The sequence below is a fragment of the Misgurnus anguillicaudatus genome, chromosome 18 (assembly GCF_027580225.2).
Source record: "Misgurnus anguillicaudatus chromosome 18, ASM2758022v2, whole genome shotgun sequence".
NCBI classification, from domain to species: domain Eukaryota; kingdom Metazoa; phylum Chordata; class Actinopteri; order Cypriniformes; family Cobitidae; genus Misgurnus; species Misgurnus anguillicaudatus.
In genome coordinates this window covers 1,130,111-1,154,044 of record NC_073354.2, presented here as the reverse complement: position 1 = coordinate 1,154,044, position 23,934 = coordinate 1,130,111, and the positions used below count along the sequence as shown (strand labels likewise).

The 23,934-nt window shown below is 39.7% G+C and overlaps 1 protein-coding gene across 5 annotated transcripts in view; it reads left to right on the top strand.

Annotated features, from left to right (window-relative positions):
* LOC141350397 (brain-enriched guanylate kinase-associated protein) overlaps positions 1-23,934 on the top strand; it is a 169,468-nt gene that overhangs the window by 63,461 nt on the left and 82,073 nt on the right. For 2 of the 5 annotated variants that reach the window (XM_073855486.1, XM_073855483.1), the window contains exon 2: positions 20,743-20,942. The exons of 2 other annotated variants lie outside the window; for them this stretch is intronic. In XM_073855486.1, the coding sequence (XP_073711587.1) occupies positions 20,872-20,942 (71 nt within the window). In that variant the 5' untranslated portion in view covers positions 20,743-20,871. Of the gene's footprint in view, positions 1-17,392; positions 17,521-20,742; positions 20,943-23,934 lie in introns of those variants that run through there. One more of the 5 variants, XM_073855484.1, reaches the window with a different exon arrangement.

The following is a 23,934-nucleotide window of genomic DNA, read 5'->3' as shown; positions in this document are numbered from 1 at the left end:
CTGGTTTCACTTTCAGGTGCACAGGCTTTGCAAACTCTGGATAAAACACAAAGTTTAAACCAAGCATTGTCCAACATCTGATCCTGATCTAAACCAGTTTGGATTTATCTGGATTTGTCGACTCCAAACTTACTCTGAATTCTAAAAATTAAGAGTTTGTTGTTCAAATAGCTTCATGCAACAGACCACAGCCTCAGTAGCATATTTAAAGAAAACAGCATAGGAAACATTATTTTTTTCTATACATTAACTCACTGGGGCTCTGTGCAATATGCCATTTAATACAACCAAATGTAATATCTTTATTAAGATGATATGCGGACAACATTCAACTTTAGGAAATAATTTAGTTTATGACTTGACAAAGTAACTGAGAAAAATGCATTATTATTTATTTAGGGACAGACAGACAGTCAGATACAGGCAATAGGACCAATGAAAAGGTCTCAAAAAAGAATTTCTTTATTTTGAAGAAAAAAAGAGATAGAAGCAGAAAGGCATGAGGAGAGGGATGAGAGGAAGACGCAGCATCAGTCCACTGACTTTTCTGCAAACCAAGGTATGTGTATTACATGCAGAGACCAGAGGGAGGTTAAAACAAATACACATCAGGAGGTTTAAATGTACTGAATGTATCAGGATACAGTATACAGTATTATTACCTTCAATGTAGGGCAAGTTACACTAATTCACTGTTTATATGTATTTAAATGTGCCACCCCTCTCTAAGTCTGTGCCCCAGTCCGGCCCCCTCATGAAAAATTGTCTAGACCCGCCCCTGCTAAATAGATAATTACTAGTAAAAGATTTTAACATTTATTTGTGTGAAAGTTAAAAAGTATGCAATGAAAAAATACTCAAGTAGCGAGTTACTTGTTACTTTCGAAAAAAAAACCCACACACACACACACGTACCATAGCAAAAAGGTTCACTCCAGAAATTATATATTATTTGTTAGTAGAGTAATGGTAAATGCTGCAGGTGTAGAAATGTACATAAACCAGATATTTACTTTGATGCCATGGCTAGATTACAGCATGAAACCTGCTGTGCATATTAATAAATTAAATTGCTTAATTGTTGGCACTGGCACTTATAAACACTAAATGGGTAAAATTGAAATAAGTAGGCTTATTTTTTGGAGCCAAATGTCAATACCTCTGTTTTTTTTAGAAATAAAAGCCAAATGCTTGATCATTTTACAGCCACGTCCTTTTCGTTGTGCATTGTTGGTTTTGGTTGTTTAAAAACACATAAAAAATTTGTATCCGATTAATCGATCGATTCAGTGCTAGATTACTCGATTACAAGCATTGAAATGGGTGGGCTCTTATTTGGAGAATAGAACGCAAGTAATTGATATTGGGGGCAAAATGTCTCAACCAAAAGGCATGGATTGTGGGGTACCTTAGGGAAGCATTTTATGTCCACTCTTCTTTTTTTATATATAAATGACCTAAAGTCTGCATGTTCATGTAACCTTTTTTTGTATGCAGATGATTCTGCATTAGTTGTCTCTCATAAAGATAAAAATATGATTGAAAGCATACTCAGCGCAGAACTGCTAAAAGTTAGTATGTGGTTGGCTGATAACAGATTATCCCTTCATTTAGGGAAAGCGGAATCTATATTATTTGGAACAAAGATAAAGTTAAAGAAAGCCTTACGTTTTGAAGTTTGTGTTGTAGAAACAGTAATTACTGCCAAGGAATCAATCAGTTACCTTGGATGTATGTTAGATTGCCACATGTCTGGAGTAGGTCAGGCCTTAAAAAGGTTATCACCAAGGTAAACCAGAAAGCCCGCTTTATGGCCAGAATATCAACATTTTTGGACGAAAAAACTAAGATAATTCTGGCAGTAGCGTTAATACAACCTTATTTTGATTATGCATGTGGCTCATGGTACAATGGTGTCACAGGCAACCTAAAACATAGGCTTCAGACATCTCAAAATAAATTAATAAGGCTTATTTTAGACCTCCCTATAAGAACTCACCTGGAAACATGCCACTTTGAAAGGGTGGGATGGTTGAGAGTTGAGGATTGAGTACATCAGTTGCAGCTAGGTATGATACATAAAATTGTTTATGGGGATGTTCCCAAATATTTCAGAAATTATTTTAATAATGTAAATGAAGTTCACAGGTATTCCACAAGGGGTAGTGCTACAGATTTTATACCACCAAGAGTCAAGACTAATCTGGGCAAACAGTCTTTTCTTTATGTGGGAGCTACCCTTTGGAACAGGTTACCTGGTACACTTAAGACAGTTGGAAGCATAGGCAGTTTTAAACAGGGTTTGAAGGTGTGGCTTAGGTGCCGAACATAGGTATTATGTTTTTGTGGTATAATATTAATGGTTGTGTTTAATGCATGATGAAATGATTTTTGTGAGATATGTTGCCACTTGTCTTTTTCCCTTTGCCCTTAGGGACCACAATGGAAATAAGTCTTTGGGCTTTATTGTGTTATCCCTGACTATTTATGTATTTTAATGTATGACTCAGAGTACTGTTTCATATTTTTATATTTAAGTAGTCAAATAAAATCAATCAATCAATCAATCAATTACAAAAAGAATTGATAGCTACAGCCCTAATATATATATTAGTAGTAAATATGAGCGACATACTGTCAAAATGATTGATGGTGACCTTTGACCTCAGGGGAGGGGCTAACCTTTGACCTCAGGGGGAGGGATGACCTTTGACCGGACCACCCACGTCGTGAACTTTTGACCGGACCGCCCACGAAGCGCTGAACTTTTGAACCGACCGCCTGCGAATCGTTGAACTTTTAACCGGAACGGTCACATTGCGTTGACATGTTTATGACCGGGGTTATCTCCCGGGGCGCGATAAATCATCATGTCTTCCTACAATAAAACAATAAAAACAGTGTTTACACAGGTGGTCATCGTTAAAACCGCATTCCATGCTCCCATCATAAATTATGTAAGGTGGGGCCCCAATATGTATAATAAAAGCTGGGAAAATCACAGTTACGAAAATCACAAACATGGATACACCATGCAGCTAGCACGATACACCGGTGAGTGCCTGAAAAAAATTTAACTTTTAACATGCTCCATCATGGAATGCGTGACATCGAATAGTTTCATTAAACACAAATTTGTAAGCGAAAAGATTAAAGAAATAAAGTGTTCTTTCTTTAAAAAGTCATACCGGTTTCTTAAGCTATATTCATGGTAAAATTAAACTGTAATTAAATAAAGTAAGCCTAGAAACAATGTTTAAAATTAAATTCGTCTAAAAATCTTAGCACTATGTATGGATTCGACTGATTAAAAAACCATTTCAATAGTACCAAAAGAATAAAAAAGGTTTCTCACAGAGGTAGATGAAATACATTCTAGAAGAATAATGAACAATGAATTCTGTCAAGATAAACATTTTTGGTGGATTTTTCTCTAGAGAGTAAAAAACAATGCGTAATTTTTGAATGTTCTATTATGCATTTTGTACAGATGACCTGATTCTCAAAACAGAAATTATGTTTTTTCAAATAAAGTGTTCAATACACTCTGTGATAATACAGCCACTTACACACAGATCGTAGTCCATGAAGCTGTATTCCGGAGAGATGCTTACGCTCCCAATTGTAAATCGTTATGGCAGTGCCCGGTGGCTGGCTGGGGTTATTTGAACAAAGATGAAATGTTTTTACTCAGATTTACCTCCAATGGCATTGGCCATATGGCACTCATTTATAATGAGTTAATTAAAAGCAGGCTTTTCAGAGCGCCGCATACATGTTTTAAATCATAAATCAATGCCGTCCTAACTGTGGATTTTTTACGGTGATCTGATGACCCTCTAACCTATAATCATTAGTCACGGTCTCCATGGATCACCAGTGTCATCAAGTTACAACAATCATAACGAGTTAGTTAAAAGCCTGCATTGCTGCACGTCTCACATGTCGTTTTAATGTTTTAACTCTTAAATCAATGCCGTCTTAACAACTTGTTTTTACGATTATCTGAAGACCCTCTAACCTATATTCATTAGTCACGGTCTCCATGGATCACGAGTGTCATCAAGTTACAACATTCCTTAGCTACCGTTATGCCTGTGCCAGTAGTATGTAAACTGTTAAGTTTAATTTTTTTATAAAGTGTATTAAACTCATACTACTCTTTACCCAGAATAACATCTACTTCTTCGGTGGTGACAAAGCAAGGTACAAGATTTATTTAATGTATTAAAACACAAGTAAACTTTTTATCATAAAATGGTCAAATAAAGGAGTAAGACAATCACTAAAGACATAACTGATGATTCTTGCATATGAAATACCCCCCCACACACACACACAATCATCTAGGTATATTCTTAAAAAAGCAACATTGGTTTTGTTACACCATAATATAAGACATATAAATCAGTATATACTATAAAGATACACTTTACTATCATATGCAACTAATGTTGATTTATTGTGTTGTACGCAAAACATCTGAACTTATTAATTTACTTTTTAAAGATTCCAACCAGTTGATTTTTAACCCTTACCTATACATGTTGCTTGGCTCACTGTAAACCCGGCATGCTTACCGTTATGTTTACCTTTAAATGACAACAGACAATATAATAGTACTTACAGCATAAAAAAATGACATCACAGAAAACAATGTGTTAGAAATGTGTTAGTTCAGATAAAAATACCTCACTTTATTATATACAGCTCCACAAGACAAAACAAAGATCTCACGTAGTCCATCATGTTACACCGGCAGTTTGATTATCATTATCGTGACTTTAGTGCACTAGTGGCATTATGGGAAATGTAGTCATTTTCAAGGCGAATCGAACGCTGTATATGTTAAAGGTGCATTGTGTTACTTTTAAAAGGATCCTTGAAAAAAATGCTAAATAATATAAATAACTATATTATCAGTGGTGTATAAGGACCTTACATAATGAACTGAATTGTTTTTATTACCTAAGAACGAGCCATTTTCATCTCCATACACCGCGGGTCCCCTTATATGGAAGTCACTGTCATATCTCTACAGTAGCCCTAAACGTACAAACTGCTCTACAGAGCATGTTTTTTCCCTACGTTGTCTCAGACGATGACATGTTTGTCCTGCGACAGCTACCATATGAGTTTTAAAATTGAAGAGTGAGTTATCTGTGGCAATTCTCAATCTCACCACTAGATACCGCTAAATTCTACGCACACCACCTTTAACTGGTTACTGTTTCCAAGATGCATTACGATTTAAGCTATCGCACTGGGAGAGAGAGAACATAGTGAGACATATAATTTACCATTTTATTTGTATTTGTTGACACAATTTAATGTAAAGTGTAAGATCTTATTCATTTATAAAAATATAACAACTCAAAGATAACTATTAGGACTGAAACTAAAAACCCTCATATTAGCTGTGTACATTATGAAACCGATTTTATTTCACGTGTTTTACAAGTTAAGAAAAATTTAAGCATTCCACATAAGAAGCAAGAATTCCTTTTCCTACGGGTTTGTAGAGCGAAGAGGATGATAGAGAAAATACCGGGAAAGACCTTTCCCACTGACACTTTAATATTCTATAGCTTCATGACTCACACCGCTGACTTCCTGATGGGGGGCGTGCGAATTGCTGTGTTTAGAGGGGACGGGTCAGAATTTTTAGGTTTCAAATCAGACCCTGAAACTTAGAGCTCTCACACCTCAGATACGACGCTCTGGCATGTTCGTTTAGCAGCAAATTTGAAGGCTACTTTCAGGAATTCTCCAGTAAATTGTTTAAAGCAAAGTTTTTAACACGGCATAGCTCAACTTTGCGGGATTCAAGGAGTTGCAGACGCTATTTTGAGGACGCTACAAGGACGACCGGAAGCTTAACAAAATCAGGGAGAGACTTGTGGACATACATTGCGTAAAGTTGTCTACGACGCTGTGGATTCTTGAAAAGAGAGCACAAATATCACTTGAGCGTGATCACCAACGCAAGATGCCGTACGTGCGCGGTCCTCCAGTTTTTAAAGAAATGCTTTCAGAGCACTGCAGGAGTGAGCTTGTTCATCTTTTGTATGCGGTAATATCTGCAAATGCTGATGTGTGCTTGCTGCAAAATTACTGCGAAACTGATGCTGAGCGTGTAACCAACCTCAAGAAAAAAACAGATGTCGTGAAAAGTCTGGACAAGTCTTTTGATAAGATGGTTCAAGTGTCTGTTAACGCCGATGAACCAATCAATGTGTTCATCAAAAAAGCCCTAGATGCTATGTTTGAATGTGCTGATGAGGAGTTTGACATTGCTAACATCCTTCACATGTCTGCATATGTAATAGATGTATGTGTTGCCGTAGCGACAAAGAAGGACCAAACCAATGTGTGTGAAATAGTTGAAACTGCTGCTGACTTTATGATCGAAAAGGGTCTTGGCGCATGCATACACTTTCTATTGTATCTAGACAACATCATAACCTTTGATGATGATTGAAAACAACGTGAGTCCCTGGGGCACCTCGTACACCTGAAAACACATTCACTTTTTTCACGACCTAACTTAAAACATTTGAACATGATCTTTTAATTTTTCTTCACCTTCTTTCCATCTATAGGCTGTTTATTTGATAAGTTCTGGTTTCAGCTCTTAGAAAGTTCGTGATGAATGTTTGTGTGAAATGTTACCTCTACATTCCGTCATTTGGACATGTAGACATCTTGTTCATACAAAGTGTGACACTTGTTATGTTATGTAAAAATAAAAGTGACTTGCATCAGTATGAAAAGCTAAATCAGCATGCATGACCTGATACAAATTTGATGATTTTGTTACTTAGTGATTTTTACATAGACACGTCCGTTACTTTGCATAACCTATATAACTCTATGAAACCTGGGCTTCAATAACAGAATCATGCCAACATTTTTACTCAAGAATTTCAATACTTATCAGGACCATTTTATGCACATTACAATATACCTTCATTTATTTACCATTCGTAAAGCATGTGTAGTTGCAACAATACCATTCAGTTAGCAGACCTGCAAACTTGTCGCTTTTCGGCGACAATCGCTGTTTTCTTGGTCAATTGGGTCATTCACGTGAATCACGTAGAACCGGAGAGTTTTTTTTTTGAGGTGGTGGGGGGGGGGTCGGGAGGCTGCCCTTTATCTGAATGCCATGCGGGCTAGAATTGCCAAACATTATTGGATAATTCTTATAATTGACACTTCTCTGGGCCAATCGGAATCTTAGCACTTCCTTCAGAATCTTGAAGACAGCGCGCGAGCGCGGTCCTTTGGATGAGAGACACACCTGGCTACCACGCGAGTCTGGTGGACACTTTTAACGTGAAGGAACCATCTTATTCAAGGTAAGTCAACTTTTTTGGACCAAAAACAACAACTATTTGTTTGCTTGATTTAAATTAGCGTTAGCTACCGCTTATATTGTATTTTTAGGAACGAGTCTACGCCGAGTAATGCACAAACGTAGACCTTGCATAAAGTTTGCCTATGCTTCGAGCAAAATGACTAATGTTAGCTAACTTAGCAGGATGATTGTTAGCTAGGCTTATCGTTACCCGGGTGCTCTGCCCTGAGTTCCGAGATATACGGCTACTACTCGAATTCTGAGCTAACTTTACCCTGAAAGACGTAATTACGGTGGCTGGCGTGCGCGCTTGCGCAGGCAGTCATTCGTGATGTGGGTAAATGTTTACACAATAGCTGATACGAGAGTAATGTTAAAGGAAAACCCACCGTTTTTCAATATTTTACTATGTTCTTACCTCAACTTAAACGAATTAATACATACCTATCTTTTTTAAATGCATGCACTTAATCTTTGTACATCATGTTGTGAATGTGATTTAGCCTAGCCCTGTTCATTCCTGGTGGCTGTATACCTGGTAAACAGTCATTTTTAACAACAGGGCTGTTTAGACAAAACAATCTGGCGAGCGTGTTGTCCTAGGCCAGTGTTTCTCAAACTTTTTCTGCCATTCCCCACTTTGGAGGTAGGAAAGGGTTCCGAGCCCCATCTGTCCCCAATCGCCCCAACAAAATGGTAATCAACTAGGCTTTAAGTTAAACTTTTGAAATGTGTTTAACTACATCAATATTTTAAAACATTACAACATTAAACACCTCCAATAAAGGTGCAAATGTATTATCACTTTACCATATTCCTACCGTTTTTCATGCCCTACTTGTAATGTTCCTATTCCCCACCAGTGGGGCCCGCCCCACACTTTGAGAAATGCTGTCCTAGGCTAATACACCAACAGCAAATTTCTGTATAATAAAGGGCTACATTTTGCATCAAAGTCTGTCAATGAAATCTTTACATTGTGTTGTAAGTTGAATTTACATTATGAACATTAGCACTTTAAGATTGTTTATTCAATGTAAGGAGCCCTACATATAAAATGCATTATTCTTATAATTATTGAACAGAAATGTATGTTGATATTCTCTGCATATCAGCCATACAGTATGGAGACACGTGTTTTATCATATTAGTCCTATGTATGATAGTTTGCAAGGTTATATTTTAATGATTTTAATTTACTTTCAGGCAATGGTTCTGGGCACTTTGGTGGAGCACTCAGTGCCATTCACAATGGCCCGTCATCGTCATCCTTGCACAGATGCCGGCTGAGGACAAAGTGGCTCTGTCGCACGAACATCGGCAAAATATATATATATATTTTTATTTCTGTCTGTCTCTTGTTATTTTTTATTTCAGTGTCATGCTTCACAACACTTCCAGGCGTTTCCGTGAGTTGTAAATAAAAACATTTGTAAAATATTGAATGTGTCATTCCCCTTAAGCTTCAAGGATGTTTTAACATTGATTTTTGATTAAAGTATGGTGATTTTTGTTAAGTCACGTCCAGAATCATATTAAAATCACACAAAAAATAGAGCTGGGGTAACCGCCCCAAAAGTACAACCCCCCCCCCCAATCAGGCACCCCCCCACCCGGCTCGTGACACTGTCACTTTTTTTTTTAAGGAGTTTGCAGGTCTGGCTGCCATACTGTATTTTATTTGCCAATGTGGTTCAGAGACATTGACTATATAGAATACATTATTTCATTAGGTGAGTAGCAAAAAAATTTGAAATACAATTTTTATTTAAAAAAGCAATACATCATTTTTCAAAAACTTTCACGTGTGCCTCGGACACGGGTCGGGTATAATAATAGCTGCATCGGGTTTTGGGTAAATTAAAATGAATGTGTTTTTTTTTAACTGACCCGAAGACCCGAACTCTCTCGCGTGTGTGCTGTGCGTTAATGTCCTTTTCAAACCTCTTCTCTGTTTGACAAAAGTCAACATTGTGTGTGTTGAGAATTCTGAGGTAGCAGGGTGGGAGGAGCTATGTCTCCACAGCTGCATTAAATTGTTAATTAGTGGCTCTTTGTTCAGTGTGGCATTCAACAGCTCATGGGGAGATTCAGAGTCGATGAGTCCTTGAATTTGTGAGTTATATTGTATTATTGTTGTCTTTAAATATATATCCAAGTAATTTAATGTTTAGTAGTATTGTTTGGTTTATATTTGTAATCTGTGTGATTTGATTTAAGTTGTAAAATGTTTGTTTGCTTTGTTTGATTTAGAAACCATACAACTCTGGTCTCATGATTGCTTGACTGACAATAAATGTTAAGGAACTGGATTATTTGGAGCTTCTGTGTTTTAATGGGCACACCATCCTGGTAACACTTTGCCTGAACTAGCTTCTATCCTTATCAGTAATTTACATGGTCCTTCGAGCTGGATAGGTTGCTAGGATGGAGAAAGATGATGTTGTGAGACCTAAACGGACAGTTAGACCTCCTAAATGGCATCAAGATTATGAACTCTCTCAGCCAAGCATACCAGCTTGCACACAAAGACCAATGTCTGCTGATCATGTGTCTGTGGAGATGACAGAAGGAGCTTCCATATCTGATACTAGAGCTGAGATGAGAATTCTGTCTGAGGATGTGCAACAAATAAAGGGAATGTTATCAGAACTGGGACAGTCAATGAGAGCTATGCAGCTAAGAGGCCAAAGTTCTTCCTTTTCTATTAGTTCCGATTGCAGTTCTACTAAAGCATCTCCTGTTGTTAACCAGACTAAGGAGGATGATATTAATAAAGTTCCTCTTGTCCTTGAATTGGGTGAATGTCTAAGACAACATGAAGCAAATAGAGATATTGATCCATCCACATTACCTCCTCGACTTAGTAGACAAAGTACTTTCCCTCCTCCGCCACGATCTATGTTGCCTACACCATTGCCACCAGATGGAAGAGTATCATTAGAGACTGGTTCCTCACAATGTCCTAATTTACCCATGTTAAATGAGTCTGCTAATTCTGTTCACTCAAGGGCACAGCCTTTAGAGAATCCTGTTGTCACGAGTATGAGTCAAGTTCAGTTTGGTAATGGTCTCCCTTGGCCATCTTTACATCAACAGCCATTTAATCCAGTTTATCTGTGTAATGATCAAGCAATACGGAGCTATGGGCCTAGTTCTAGTCAGATGCAGAGTAATGCATGTTTTCCATGGATGCTCCCAAACTATCCTGCCCCCTTTCCTCCTCCTGTGTTGTATCCACCTTATGGTTCATTTGTCCATCCAAACCATGCTTTTCCAATGTCAGTACCCTCATATAGTCAAGCTCCTTTTATGCCACCAACTCAGATTACAGCAGGTGCTCCCTTTCAGGGGCTTCCACAAATGGCTACTAGTAGTAATACTCCCCTACCTCAGATGTTGTCAGGTCCTCCATCAACAGTCCAAATTGGACATTTAAATGCAAGTCAACCTATATCAGCCTGTGTTCAGTCATCTTCAGCACTGGGCCCTCCTAGAGTCTCTGCGGTAGAAAGACCATCATTTCCGTATTTCAAAACTGATGATCCTCAAGAATTTGCAATGCTGAATATGGCCTTGAGAAATTTGCTGCCTGCTGAGGAAACTGAACAGTATAAATATCATATTCTTTTGGATCACTTAAAGTTGGATGCTGCTCGTCATTTAGCCCTTACATATGCTCATGATCCTCAACCTTACACTACTGCCCTAAAAGCCCTCCAAAGAAAATATGGTCAGCCTCAACACCTAGTGTTACAGGAGATAGCTTTTATTCAGAGCTTACCAGCAATTCGTTCTGGGGATTCTACTGGATTCAGTCAGTTTGCACTACGAGTCCAGGCCTTAGTAGGCATGCTTCAGTCATGGGGGCAGAATGAAGGAGCTAATGAATTGGCGTGTGCTTCTCATGTTCACCAACTATTAAGTAAACTTCCAGCAAATCATGTGTCCAGCTTTGCTAGACATGCTCGAGCTGTTCGCCCAGATGTTCCTTATAATTTAGTGGATTTTGCAAAATGGCTAGAGGAGGAAGCAGAATGCCAAAGCTTGGTGGTTCAAGTATCTGACCAGTCTAAAGGAGCAACAAAGTTTCAAAGTAGAGATGGGAGACCACTGAAATCTTTATCTTCTACAGCTACCTTTTTGCAGGGTATTAATCAGGAGGGAAATGGGAAACCCTATGGAATAGTTAATCAATCTAACAATGCAAATAGCAAGCAACCAGTAGAATCCCAAATCTTTTGTGCCTTCTGTGATAGAACCCATCATTTCAATCAGTGTCCTGAGTTCTTACAGTTTGATGTAAATTCAAAGAGAAAATGGATCTTGGATAACAATCGTTGTTGGAGATGTGGACGGAAACATCATTCTTCTAACTGTAATTTGAGGAGAGATTGTCCATCCTGTAAAGAATGTCATTTAGCAGTCCTGCATGAAGTTAATGCTTATAAACCTGACTCTGGCATATTCTACTTAAGCAAACCAAGTGGCCTAAATTCTGTGCTTTTGAAGGTGGTGAAAGTCATTCTGAGTGCTCAAGGGAAGACTTTAGAAACGTATGCAATTCTTGATGGTGGTTCAGAAAAGACCATGCTTTTGTCTCCTGCTGCTGAGATGCTGGGCCTGAATGGGGCGGCTGAGTGCTTGAAGGTGCGAACGATTCGACAAGGTATTGAAGAGATTGATGGAGCTAATGTTACCTTTTCTGTCTCTCCAGCAACTTTGAAGCACAAGAAATATCAGATCAAGGCAGCATTCACAGCTAAGATGTTGGACTTACCTGAACAGACATATCCTATCCATAGTCTTCAACGTTGTTATCAACATATTAAAGACCTCCCTCTGGAAGAATTCCATAAAGATAAGCCTCTGTTACTTATAGGTGCAGATCATCCCCATTTGTTATGTTCTACTGAAAGAGTGGTGCTGGGCCTTCCCGGAAGCCCAGCTGCATTGCATACTCGTCTAGGATGGGTATTACAGGGACCCATTCCATTAGTGAAAAAGCCAGCTCTGTTTCTCAATGTCACTTCTTAGCTTCTTCATCTATGGATCAGCTACAGATGGATGTAGAAAAAATGTGGCAAATGAATGTAATTCCATATGTCCAGATGTCAAAGAATACTCACAGGTCAAGGCAAGATCAAGAGGCTCTTGAGTGTTTGGAAAAGAGAACAGAACGAGTTGAGGTAAATGGGATGACAAGATCTGCTACTCTCTTACTTTGCGCTAAACTTGCACCAAAGGAATTCCACACCAGTGGTGAATCCAGTCAGGATGCTGCACCTGAAGAATCCAGTCAGGAGGCTGCACCTGAAGAATCCAGTCAGCAGGCTTCACCACAAGAATACAATCAGGACGAACAACCAGAAGAAACCAGTCAGGAGGCTGCACCTGAAGAATCCAGTCAGGAGTCTGAACCTGAAGAATCCAGTCAGGATGCTGCACCTGAAGAATCCAGTCAGGATGCTGCACCTGAAGAATCCAGTCAGGATGCTGTGTCACAAGGTGACGATCTTTAGGGGCGGAACCAAAGATTTGGGAAGTTTGGTTCCGCACGGAAGGGTTCCACCCGGACCGGAAAGAGAGAACACCGGAACTTCCGGTAGCGCCGCGAGGAGGAAAATCGGCGAATTGAGTACAGCTGTGCCTAGTTAACAACAGCGGTCGGTGATTGGAGGATACGCCGAACAAGACGGTATTTAAGATCAACTTAAATCACAGTTGGGGTGCCTTTTGTGACTGTTGGACGTTGTGACTGTTGTCATTGTGTGGGTTCACTCGACGCGCTACTGGTGGCGGTCAGACTCTCTCTCTCAAGCTGAGGTTATATATTAGAAGTAAGTGGAAGCCTTAAGGGCTGAAAGACGAATGTAAACTATGCAAATGAAGATACATTAAGAGGAGAAGAAATGGAGTTGTGTGAGTACTAACTGTGAAGAAATTGTGGAAGCATTTGGAAGAGACATACTGTTGCAGTATCGACGTTGCTGGTCGAGGGGATTAGAGAAAAAGGAGAGAGACAAACACTTTAAAGTATCGAGTGAGTAACAGTATTGTTGTACAGACACTGTGTATTTACTAACCTGTCTTCTAGCAAATACCTCCGGGAGAGCGGCCCTACCCCTAAGGAAGCGTGGTGGGTGAGCCGAGGAGATTTTGGTTTGAAGCCAGCCACAGTGACGAGACCACCACTGAGGCCGCGAGATCCATCGCCTATCGGACTCGGGCAAAGTGGGCGAAGACGGGCGTCCTTTGTGTGCACACGATTGTGGTGGGTGAGTCTTTGTGCTGTGGAAACTTTCACTTTAGCGTGGTGCTGTGTATTCTGCTGTGTATTGCTGTGTGTGTCTTGTCAGACAAACCCCCGCCTTCATACATTTTGTCTGGGAGAACGAAGAGGCTGTCGGCCCTGGTGGAACATTATTATACTGTATGTTGTGAGTGTGCTTCTAGCTACGAGTGACGGAGTGGTGCCCTGAAACGAGTCCTTTTGAGACATCTGGGGGTTGCTGAAGAGCGGCGGTGAAGAGCTGGGAAACCAGTGGATATGTGAGTACGACTAGAGAATGTCATTGTGGATATTTTGACCTACGAAATACTTACTGTGCAGAGAACGTGGTGTAGGGAATCCCGCCCGTCCCAAGGTCCCTACAAAGGGGCGCCCCTGTCCGGTGGAAGATCGCCTTACGGTGACGTGAGAGGGCAGCCCTCGGCCTTGGTGTGACGGTGCGACGTGTACACCCCTCTGTGACTAACGCGCCCGTCGAGAGGGTTCGTCCCCGACGTTGCCTGGGAAACTACATGTCCCATCTGACCCATTGAGAGAAATCCAGTACCGTAAGTCCGCCGAGCTAACCTGATTCAACTAAATAACCCCCAGGTCTGTTATCCATTTTGAACAGGAGGGCATCGCACCCAGCTGCTGTCTGTGGAGAGAGAAAGAGAGAAAGTGAACGCCAGAGAAAACGAACAGAACAAACCTCATACTTACCGTAGGCTGTATGCAGTGAAGAGGTGAGAAAGCCAAGTTGAACTAACTGTGTCTTGTGTCCCAGCTGCTGTCTGTGGAGAGAGAAAGAGAGAAAGTGAACGCCAGAGAAAACGAACAGAACCAACCTCATACCTACCGTAGGCTGTATGCAGCGCAGAGGTGAGGAAGCCAAGTTGGATTAACTGTGTCTTGTGTCCCAGCTGCTGTCTGTGGAGAGAGAAAGAGAGAGAGTGAACGCCAGAGAAAACGAACAGAACAAACCTCACACTTACCGTAGGCTGTATGCAGCGAAGAGGTGAGAAAGCTAAGTTGAACTAACTGTGTCTTGTGTCCCAACTGCTGTCTGTGGAGAGAGAAAGAGAGAAAGTGAACGCCAGAGAAAACAAACAGAACAAACCTCACACTTACCGTAGGCTGTATGCAGCGAAGAGGTGAGAAAGCCAAGTTGAACTAATTGTGTCTTGTGTCCCAGCCACTGTCTGTGGAGAGAGAAAGAAAGTGAACGCCAGAGAAAACGAACAGAACAAACCTCACACTTACCGTAGGCTGTATGCAGCGAAGAGGTGAGAAAGCCAAGTTGAACTAACTGTGTCTTGTGTCCCAGCTGCTGTCTGTGGAGAGAGAAAGAGAGAAAGTGAACATCAGAGAAAACGAACAGAACAAACCTCATACTTACCGTAGGCTGTATGCAGCGCAGAGGTGAGAAAGCCAAGTTGAATTGACTGTGTCTTGTGTCCCAGCTGTTGCCTGTGGAGAGAGAAAGGGAGAAAGTGAACACCAGAGGGAACGAACAGAGAAAGGTACGCAAGCAGCGAAGAGTCCATTCACCAGTCACACAAATATTTATTCTGCCTCCAGGAAGGAAGAAGGAGGGCGCCACTGCTAGCAGGGACCAGGTTGGTGCCTGACGTTCCCTTCCCCCGGCTTATGGTGGTTTACACCCCCGTTGCCCCTTGCCCCTGCCTGGCCAAGTACTACAGACCCCCTGGAGGGAAGAGCCAGAGGAACATTTAGTTTTAAATTGCCCTTTCCCCAATTCCCCATTCCTTTTAAATATTTAATAAATAAAGATTGTTTTACCTCTTCAACCCTAGGACCCTTTCCCGGGTCCAAAGTTTCTCATTTTGACTTATTATAAAATATTCTTTTAATTGTTAATGGTCTGTCATGGACCCCAGTAACACATATGAGATACTGTTTGAAAGCTTAGAGTCTCTACTTTCTGCAGATATGCATCACTTTGAGAAATCTTTTACTGTAAGAAAGTTATTTACACTTAATTTACACTATCACCCCCCCATAATTTTGTATATGATTTAATATTCACATATTTCATATTTTTAAAATATGACAAACATGGGCAAGTCTTATATCAAATGAAAGCTCTCATTCTTAGGAATAGCGTTATTTTTGTTCTATTATTAACACATATCCAACAATAGTTGAATGAATAATAAGGTAAAAAATCGTCTTTTGTAAACGTATGTGAAACTTGAGCATGAACTGCCTCAGATAGCACATATAGCCACAAATGATACACCATCTTTTATATTAGGTCCTACTCTAAAAAATGAGTCCATTCACAGCATTTTCTTTGGTTGTGTGCATGAATAATCCCTTGTTATTTATTATATGTCCAAAACAAAAAAATAATATTTATATGAAAAATGTATTTTCGCACACTTCAGTAAAATAAGAATAACTTTTGAATGCGACATGATAAAGAGATCATTCTTTTTTTCTTTTTTTTTCTCATTCTTTTGTTTACTGTCTGCTGCTGTTAACAACCAGAACTGTTTGCAGTCTGCTAGAGCACACAGAACCAGAGTTATACACTATCAAAGGCAGTATTTACAACATAAAAAAAGAAAATTTGGTGTTTCATCGTATGAAAAATAACATAAATAACAATAGTTTTCACAAACAGCAGCTTTTTATGTAACTTTAAAGTGTTTTCTTTAAAATGATATAAAGCAATTGCATTTATTCCACTGTATGTGCTTATGGGAGCACTTCAAATATTTTTAGGTGGAAATTAAATACAAAAATGGTATTATTCCTCCCTTCAGTTGGAGTAAAATAACTTTTGTATAGATTATGATCGAGAAAAAATTCCTTTTTCCTCTGTAAGCTGGCAATGGCTGGAATCAAACAAAACTATCTGCAGGGAGCTGAGGCACCCAGGGCCAGAGTTATACACTTTCAAATAAAAACTTTAGAAAAAAAACATCAAAAAGCGCCTATTTATTTTTGTGTTTATTAGAGGACTGACATCACATACAACCATGTTTAGCACTTTCAACAGTGTTTTATGTAATTTCAAAGGGTTTCCTGTAAAATGATACCAAACATTTGTATGTAAACCTCTGCATGTGGGTATGGGAAGCTTTTGAAATTGGGTAGGCCAAGTCCAGACGAAAATCACCAAAATAGCTTCAGGATGGAAGAAGTTAAATTTTACCTGCTCTCGTTGTTGTCTGGTCATTGGGTTGGCTTTGGGGACCTCCTCGAGGTGGAAGTTGAGAAGGGGCGTGGCTTTAGTCAAAGCACAGCCAGCCCCTGGGCGTGACAGCTGCACCTGAAGAATCCAGTCAGGATGCTGCACCTGAAGAATCCAGTCAGGATGCTGCACCTGAAGAATCCAATTACAAAAGTTTTAATGCAGATTCTGAGATTCTCATACATGGGAAATGGAGGCATAGCCAAGTTCTCATTGACAGATTTTGGGCAAGCTTTATTAGAGACTATATATCTACCTGGTTTACAGACTCGCCAGAAGTGGAAGGAGGATGGAAGAGTCTATTCTGTGTACCAGCTGTAGTGATGGTAGTTGATCTTCAACTCCCACGAGGGCTTTGGCCTATAGGAACTATCTCAAAGGTCCTACCAACTTCTAATGGTAGAGTAAGAGTTGTGCATGTACTTATTGATTCTAAACACTATGTTCGTCTAGTCAATCGAGTGTTCAAATGATTTATGATTGTACAGAATTCTCTATGGGCAAATATGTTTACATATTTGGGGGCGGCTGTTGAGAATTCTGAGGTAGCAGGGTGGGAGGAGCTATGTCTCCACAGCTGCATTAAATTGTTAATTAGTGGCTCTTTGTTCAGTGTGGCATTCAACAGCTCATGGGGAGATTCAGAGTTGATGAGTTCTTGAATTTGTAAGTTTGTTGTATTATTTCTTCAAATATATATGCAAGTAATTTAATGTTTAGTAGCATTGTTTGGTTTATATTTGTAATCTGTGTGATTGATTTATTATGTGTTTAAATTGTAAAATGTTTGTTTGTTTGAGAAACCATACAACTCCGGTCTCATGATTGCTTGACTGACAATAAAATGTTAAGGAACTGGATTATTTGGAGCTTCTGTGTTTTAATAGGCACACCATCCTGGTAAAACTTTGCCTGAACTAGCTTCTATTCTTATCAGTAATTTATAGTGTGGCTGGCGGTACTTTTTGTTGAGACAAACATGTCAGTCAATTTTAAATGTACATTTTAGCGGATACCTTGGTGTCGTCATCCACTAACAAAGTAAAACAAATGGAGCAGCTCGCCAAATTGGTTGCAAGACAAGCCGGGTTTCTTTCTGTCTGACTGCTGCGTGCAGGGCTGATTATCTCGGGTTTGTCTCTGGTTGGGTCTTTCTTCTGAAAAAATTAATTATGCAAGTCGGGTTTGAGTATAAAATGATTCGGGCCATTTCGGGTCGGATACAATCCTTAGCACCCGAGAAGAACTCTATTTGACATGTTGTTCCTTTATAAGTACGTACTGTAGAAGTACTCTTTTTTTATGCAATACCTTGCGGGGTGTAATCTATAGCATTACCAACCTATGCTCCCTAATGGAGGAAATGAGATATTGTGTCCCTCCTGAAAGATAAAATTGCTTTTAATAAAACCTCTTAATGGTTGAGCTTGTTTTTCAAGATAATCAAAATTCAATTATTAGGACCCGAGCACACCGGGGTGCGAAGACCCTATTGTTTTTGCTCGGTTTATTATTATTATTATTAGGGCCCGAACACACCAGGGTGTGAGGACCCTATTGTTTTTGCTCCGTTTATTATTATTTTTCTTCTTCTTCTCCGAAATGGGCCTAAACATACCCGAAAACTCATGAAAATTTGCACACGCGTCAGAAGTGGCGAAAATGTACATGTAGTATAGGCGTCAGAAGTGGGCGTGTAGAAATGGTTTGATAGCGCCACCTGCAAAATTTCAAGAGAACAGCCCCCCCACTACGAAAAACGTACAGATACGAAATTAGCACCGTCATTATCTAGCACCCCAAGACCTTCAAAAAAGTCTATTGGAGCTTAGCTCTAAACCCCACAGGAAGTCAGCCATTTTGAATTTTCTCTGTCATTTTTTTACATTTCCAAGCGTCGTACTTTAACGAACTCCTCCTAGAGATTTTATCAGATCGTCATCATATTTGGTCAATCTCATCTAAAGGCCTTTGCGATGGTAAATTGCGAAGATCTTGAGTTTTCGTTGGAGGGTGTGTCCGTGGCGGCCTGACAAAGTTCAGCGTTTTCGCCATGAAACAGGAAGTTGTTTTAACTAAGGCATACGATGTCCAATCTGCCCCACACTTCACACGTTTGATAAGGGTCTTGACCTGAACACATTTCAATGCCAATATTCAGCTTCAGTCATAGCGCCACTTAGAGGTAGCAGGAAATGCCATGTTTTACGCTGTGATTTACTGCTCTTAGAGATTTAATCAAATCATCATCATATTTGGTCTGACTGATGTTAAGCCAGTTGCGGTGATAAATTGCAAAGATCTTGACTTTTCGTTGAAGGGCGTGTCCGTGGCGGCCTGGCAAAGTGTGATGTTTCACCATGAAAAAGGAAGCTGTTGTAATTCAGACATACATAGTCCGATCTGCCCCCAACTTCACACGTTTCATAAGGGTCCCGGCCTGAACTCATCAACATTGCATAATTCAGTATCAGTCATAGCGCCACCTAGAGGCAGCAGGAAATGCCATGTTTAATGCTGTGACTTACTGCTCTTAGAGATTTAACCATATCAACATCATATTTCATCAGTCTAATCTCAAGACCTTGTGTAATGATAAATAGCAACGACCTTGACTTTTCGTTAAAGGGGGTGTCCGTTGCAGCCTCGCAAAGTATCGCTAAATGAATCCCATTTTTGACAGCCTAAATGAGCTCAAATAGTCATGAAACGTTGCACACGTGTCAAAAGTGGCGAATATTTTCACGTGATATAGGCTTCAGAACTTGGGGTGTTAAAATGGCTCTATAGCGCCACCTACAAAAATTCAATAGAGCAGCCCCCCCGCTACGTTAATCGCACAGATACGAAATGCGGTAGGATCATGTATCACCCCAAGACCTACAAAAAAGTCTCTTGGAGCAAAGCTCTAAACCCCACAGGAAGTCAGCCATTTTGAATTTTCTCTGTAATTTGAGTGCAAATTTTGCCATTTCTGGCCTTCGTATTTTAACAAACTCCTCCTATAAATTTAATCAGATAATCATCATATTTGGTGAGTGTCATCTAAAGGGCTTTGCAATGCTAAATTGCGGAGATCTTGACATTTCAATGGAGGGTGTGTACGTGGCGGCTTGCCAAATTTCTGTGTTTCTCAATTAAACAGGAAGTTGTTCTAACTCAGGTTTAAAATGTCCAATCTGACCCACGCTTCACAAGTTTGATAATTGTCCTGGCCTGAACACATCAACATGGCAATATTCAGTAAAAGTTATAGCGCCACCTGCTGGAAGCAGGAAATGACACTGTGATTTACTGCTCATTGAAATGTATTCAGATCATCATCATATTTGGTCAGTCTGAACTTAGGGACTTCACAATGATAAATTGTGAAGATCTTGACATTTCGTTAAAGGGGCGTGTCCGTTGTGGCCTGTCAAAGTTTGATTTTTCGCCATGAGAAAGCTGTTGTAACTCAGACATGCAATGTCCGACCTGTCACAGACATCATACGTTTGACAAGGGTCCTGGCCTCAACACATCAATGTTACAACAATCAATTACAATCATAGCGCCACCTGCTGCATAAAGGAGTAGTGGCACTTCAAAGTTCCTTTGAATATCCACCTATATTTATCCACGTAAATTTCAATCCCCCTGGTTTATTGCTTTACTAAGGCCATAGAGTGGCGGTGCACATGAGTGCGAGGGCCCTTCCATCACTGCTTGCAGTTTTAATTCAGTATTGTTTCTGTTTAGAGTATATTGATACGGTTTTAAAGTAAATTGCAGGCTCCAAGATGAATATCACTCTTGAAAAGTCTGATGACACATTCTTATTTGCTGTTGGTATCAATTTCTGATGTGATTGCAAGATGCCACCTTTAACTGTCTTTACTCTGTTGGCAGGATCTCCAGTTGTATGTTGGGACTGCACAGAAAAAGTAGCAGACTGAACAAGGATTAAGTGGGACCTCTGTTAGGAAGTGGAGAATTTAGACACAGACCTTGATGAGGGGTGGCCTGCTGTGAAAAATCATGAAAAAGATTTATATTGGGAAAACAGCTCTTAAAACCTCTCGAAATGGTTGTAAACACCAGAAAAAAAGGTAAGTTGTTCTTTTAATCTTGGCATCTGTCCACCGGAGAAATCTCATGAACCATCTGAAATCACTTTTAGATCACTGACAGATTGGGCAGCCTAATCTTACCATCATGAATTTTACCATAAGTGCTATTACTACAATTGTTGACCAATAAATGTGCCATACGATAATTATCTTTAAACCACCAGAGGAAACTTTTACTTTGTTACACTGTGAGGCTTTGCTTCTTTAATGTATTTTAATTAATTTTGAAATGTTTTATTTTAAAATTGCCTTTCTGTGTTTCCGGGGGTTTCACAAATTAATGACTTGTTTGAGTCACTTCCTAATAAAGTATTGCAAATAAATGAGTCTTTTGAGTCGATTCTTACAAAGCAAATGGGCCAAATGTTTTAAATTGATGAGCAAATCAGTTTGAATTTTATGAGTTTGTTGCATAAACTGAATCGTCTGATGCTGGTTTTCACACATATCAAGAAACACACAGAACATAGTATTGAATTACATGGATTATATAAATCTACTATATCTAAAAGCAAAACTTCACACATGTACTATACTATACACAGTTAAACGTGCACAACCTCCAGAAATACTGTATACACTTGAAGCACATTATGAAGAATATCCATCGATGATTAACGTCTGATTTGCTGTATTCTATACTGTATGTTCAGATGTAAGTGCTTCTCACAACAAACATGTGACATGAGATTCACAACATGAGAAAACACGAGTTTTGTCACGTAGGTGTACACTGTTGATGTCCTCAGACCATCTTAGGAAATTCTCTGTGTTTAGTTAACTTTAATATGCATAGTGAATGCAGTTTACTTTAATTTATGGATATTCCAAATAAGCTGTATACATCAACATTGAGACATTGAGAGTTAATTTCACATAAATGCTTGTCTATTCTGTGTTTGTCTAAAGTATTCTCTAAAACACAGATAAGCATTTTAGCCCCCCTAACTGCCTTGGAGAAGGGTGCCCTACATTGGGACTGGATTTTGGTGAGCAGGGTCCATGATTTCTGAAAGCCAATGTTGACATTTGAAATCACCTAAACAAACACGTAGCCTGGCTCCGCCCTCCTACGTGCTTCCACTTAATTCTCATTTCGCTTCAGTACTACGTCTGGCACTGCTCTGTAGAGTTTCATTTTCTCCTGCAAAAATCTGCAGGACCAATCAGCGAACAGATGGGGGTGGCTAAGAACGATGACGTTGAGGTCGTGCGTCAGTTTGAGTAGTAGTTCAGTAATGGCAGCGGAGAAAGACGTGAGAAAGCTATTCGGTCCGTTGTTGCAAAACTGCCGAATATACAGAAGCCGGAGCAAGAACCAGGTTTGCTAAGTTTTGTTTGTCTGATTCTTACTTGTTGTTTCCGGACCGTTTCGGTGCATGATATACGTCACGACCAAACGTTAGCGATTGGTTATGGCAGATTCAGAGTGACTCTGGGCAGATCCAATAGTTTTAAACTTCAACAGAGGACCCTCCTTAACGGAAGTAACGCTTTGCAATGGAGCGTGGCCAGACTCTCTGTACAAATGAAATGAATGTTCGAGAGTCTGGTTGGACCAGGCTAACCAACATGCCCCTACCCTAATAGAATCTGGACTTTCTTTTGATAGACCCCTCCCACACATACACAACCCAGGCAACTATGTTGTTTAGTAGACACGCACATTACTGCTGATTTGCTACAAGTGTGTTTTGGTAGTCGGCCTGACTCACTTTTTCCAAAGCATTTTTTTTTAAATCGTGCACTCTGTCTTTAACACAAACAAATGCCCAGTTCCATCAAATAAGGCTGTTCGGACAACTGACAGATATCTTTCATGGCTGACCTCAGTGCCAAAGCTGAGAGGAAGAGGACATTTTTATTGAAATTTTACCATTTCTCCTTCTTATCATTTCAAACCCCCTACACCCTCATCCGAAGCCAGGGTGATCATAAAAACTCCATAAAGAAACAGCATGGCTATGCCGAAGTATATTGGCTAAACCTAAAGACAAATCTTTAAGTTCTTCCACCAACAAAATAATAAAACCATTACCTATTGACTTCTTACTTGTTTAGAGACATTGGCCCTCATTTATCATTCTTGCGTAGAAACAGGCGTATATGTTGGCGTAAGATTATGCTTACACTCCTCTCAACGCCCGATTTATGAAGCTGTGCTTACCTTTGAAATTCAGGTATGCAACACCTGCCCTTTATAAATGCCGCGGGTGAAAACAATCGTCGTAAGAATAACACGCCCATATAAATTCAAGTCTCTGCTTCCCCCCACGTCCCCATTTTACGCCATGGGCACATGAAAGACGGCAAAGAAGAAAAACCAAGAAAAAGGAAAGAAACAAAATTTTTTTATTTTGGAGTTTAAAGACACATTAATAATTGCATGACAATTTGTAATATTCTTATTCTTATTTTTATTATTAATGACGCTTATTGATATTTAGAAGAAAATCCAGATGATTTTATTATTTATTATTATTATTATTATTATTTATTATTATTATTATTTACTGTTGCCTACATCTAAATTCTATGTCTGTTTTTTTAATAATATTTCAAAATGGTGTAATAACTTCTGTAGTGTGTTGTTCTGTATTTACATACAGTTGTTTGTTAGCTAGATCCAGTTTGATACGGAGCTCCGCATATAATTCTAATTAGGGCCCGAGCACACCGGGGTGTGAGGACCCTATTGTTCTTCAAGGAGTTATTATTATTAGGGCCCGAGCACTGAGGAGCAGGCCAGAATGGCCTGCACCGTGGGTGCAAAGCCCTATTGTTTTTGCTTCGTTTATTATTAGGGCCCGAGCACACCAGGGTGTGAGGACCCTATTGTTTTTGCTCCGTTTATTAGGGCCCGAGCACCGAGGAGCAGGCCAGAATGGCCTGCACCGAAAGGTGCGAAGCCCTATTGTTTTTTCTCGTATTATTATTATTATTAGTAGTATGATTATTATTATTATTATTA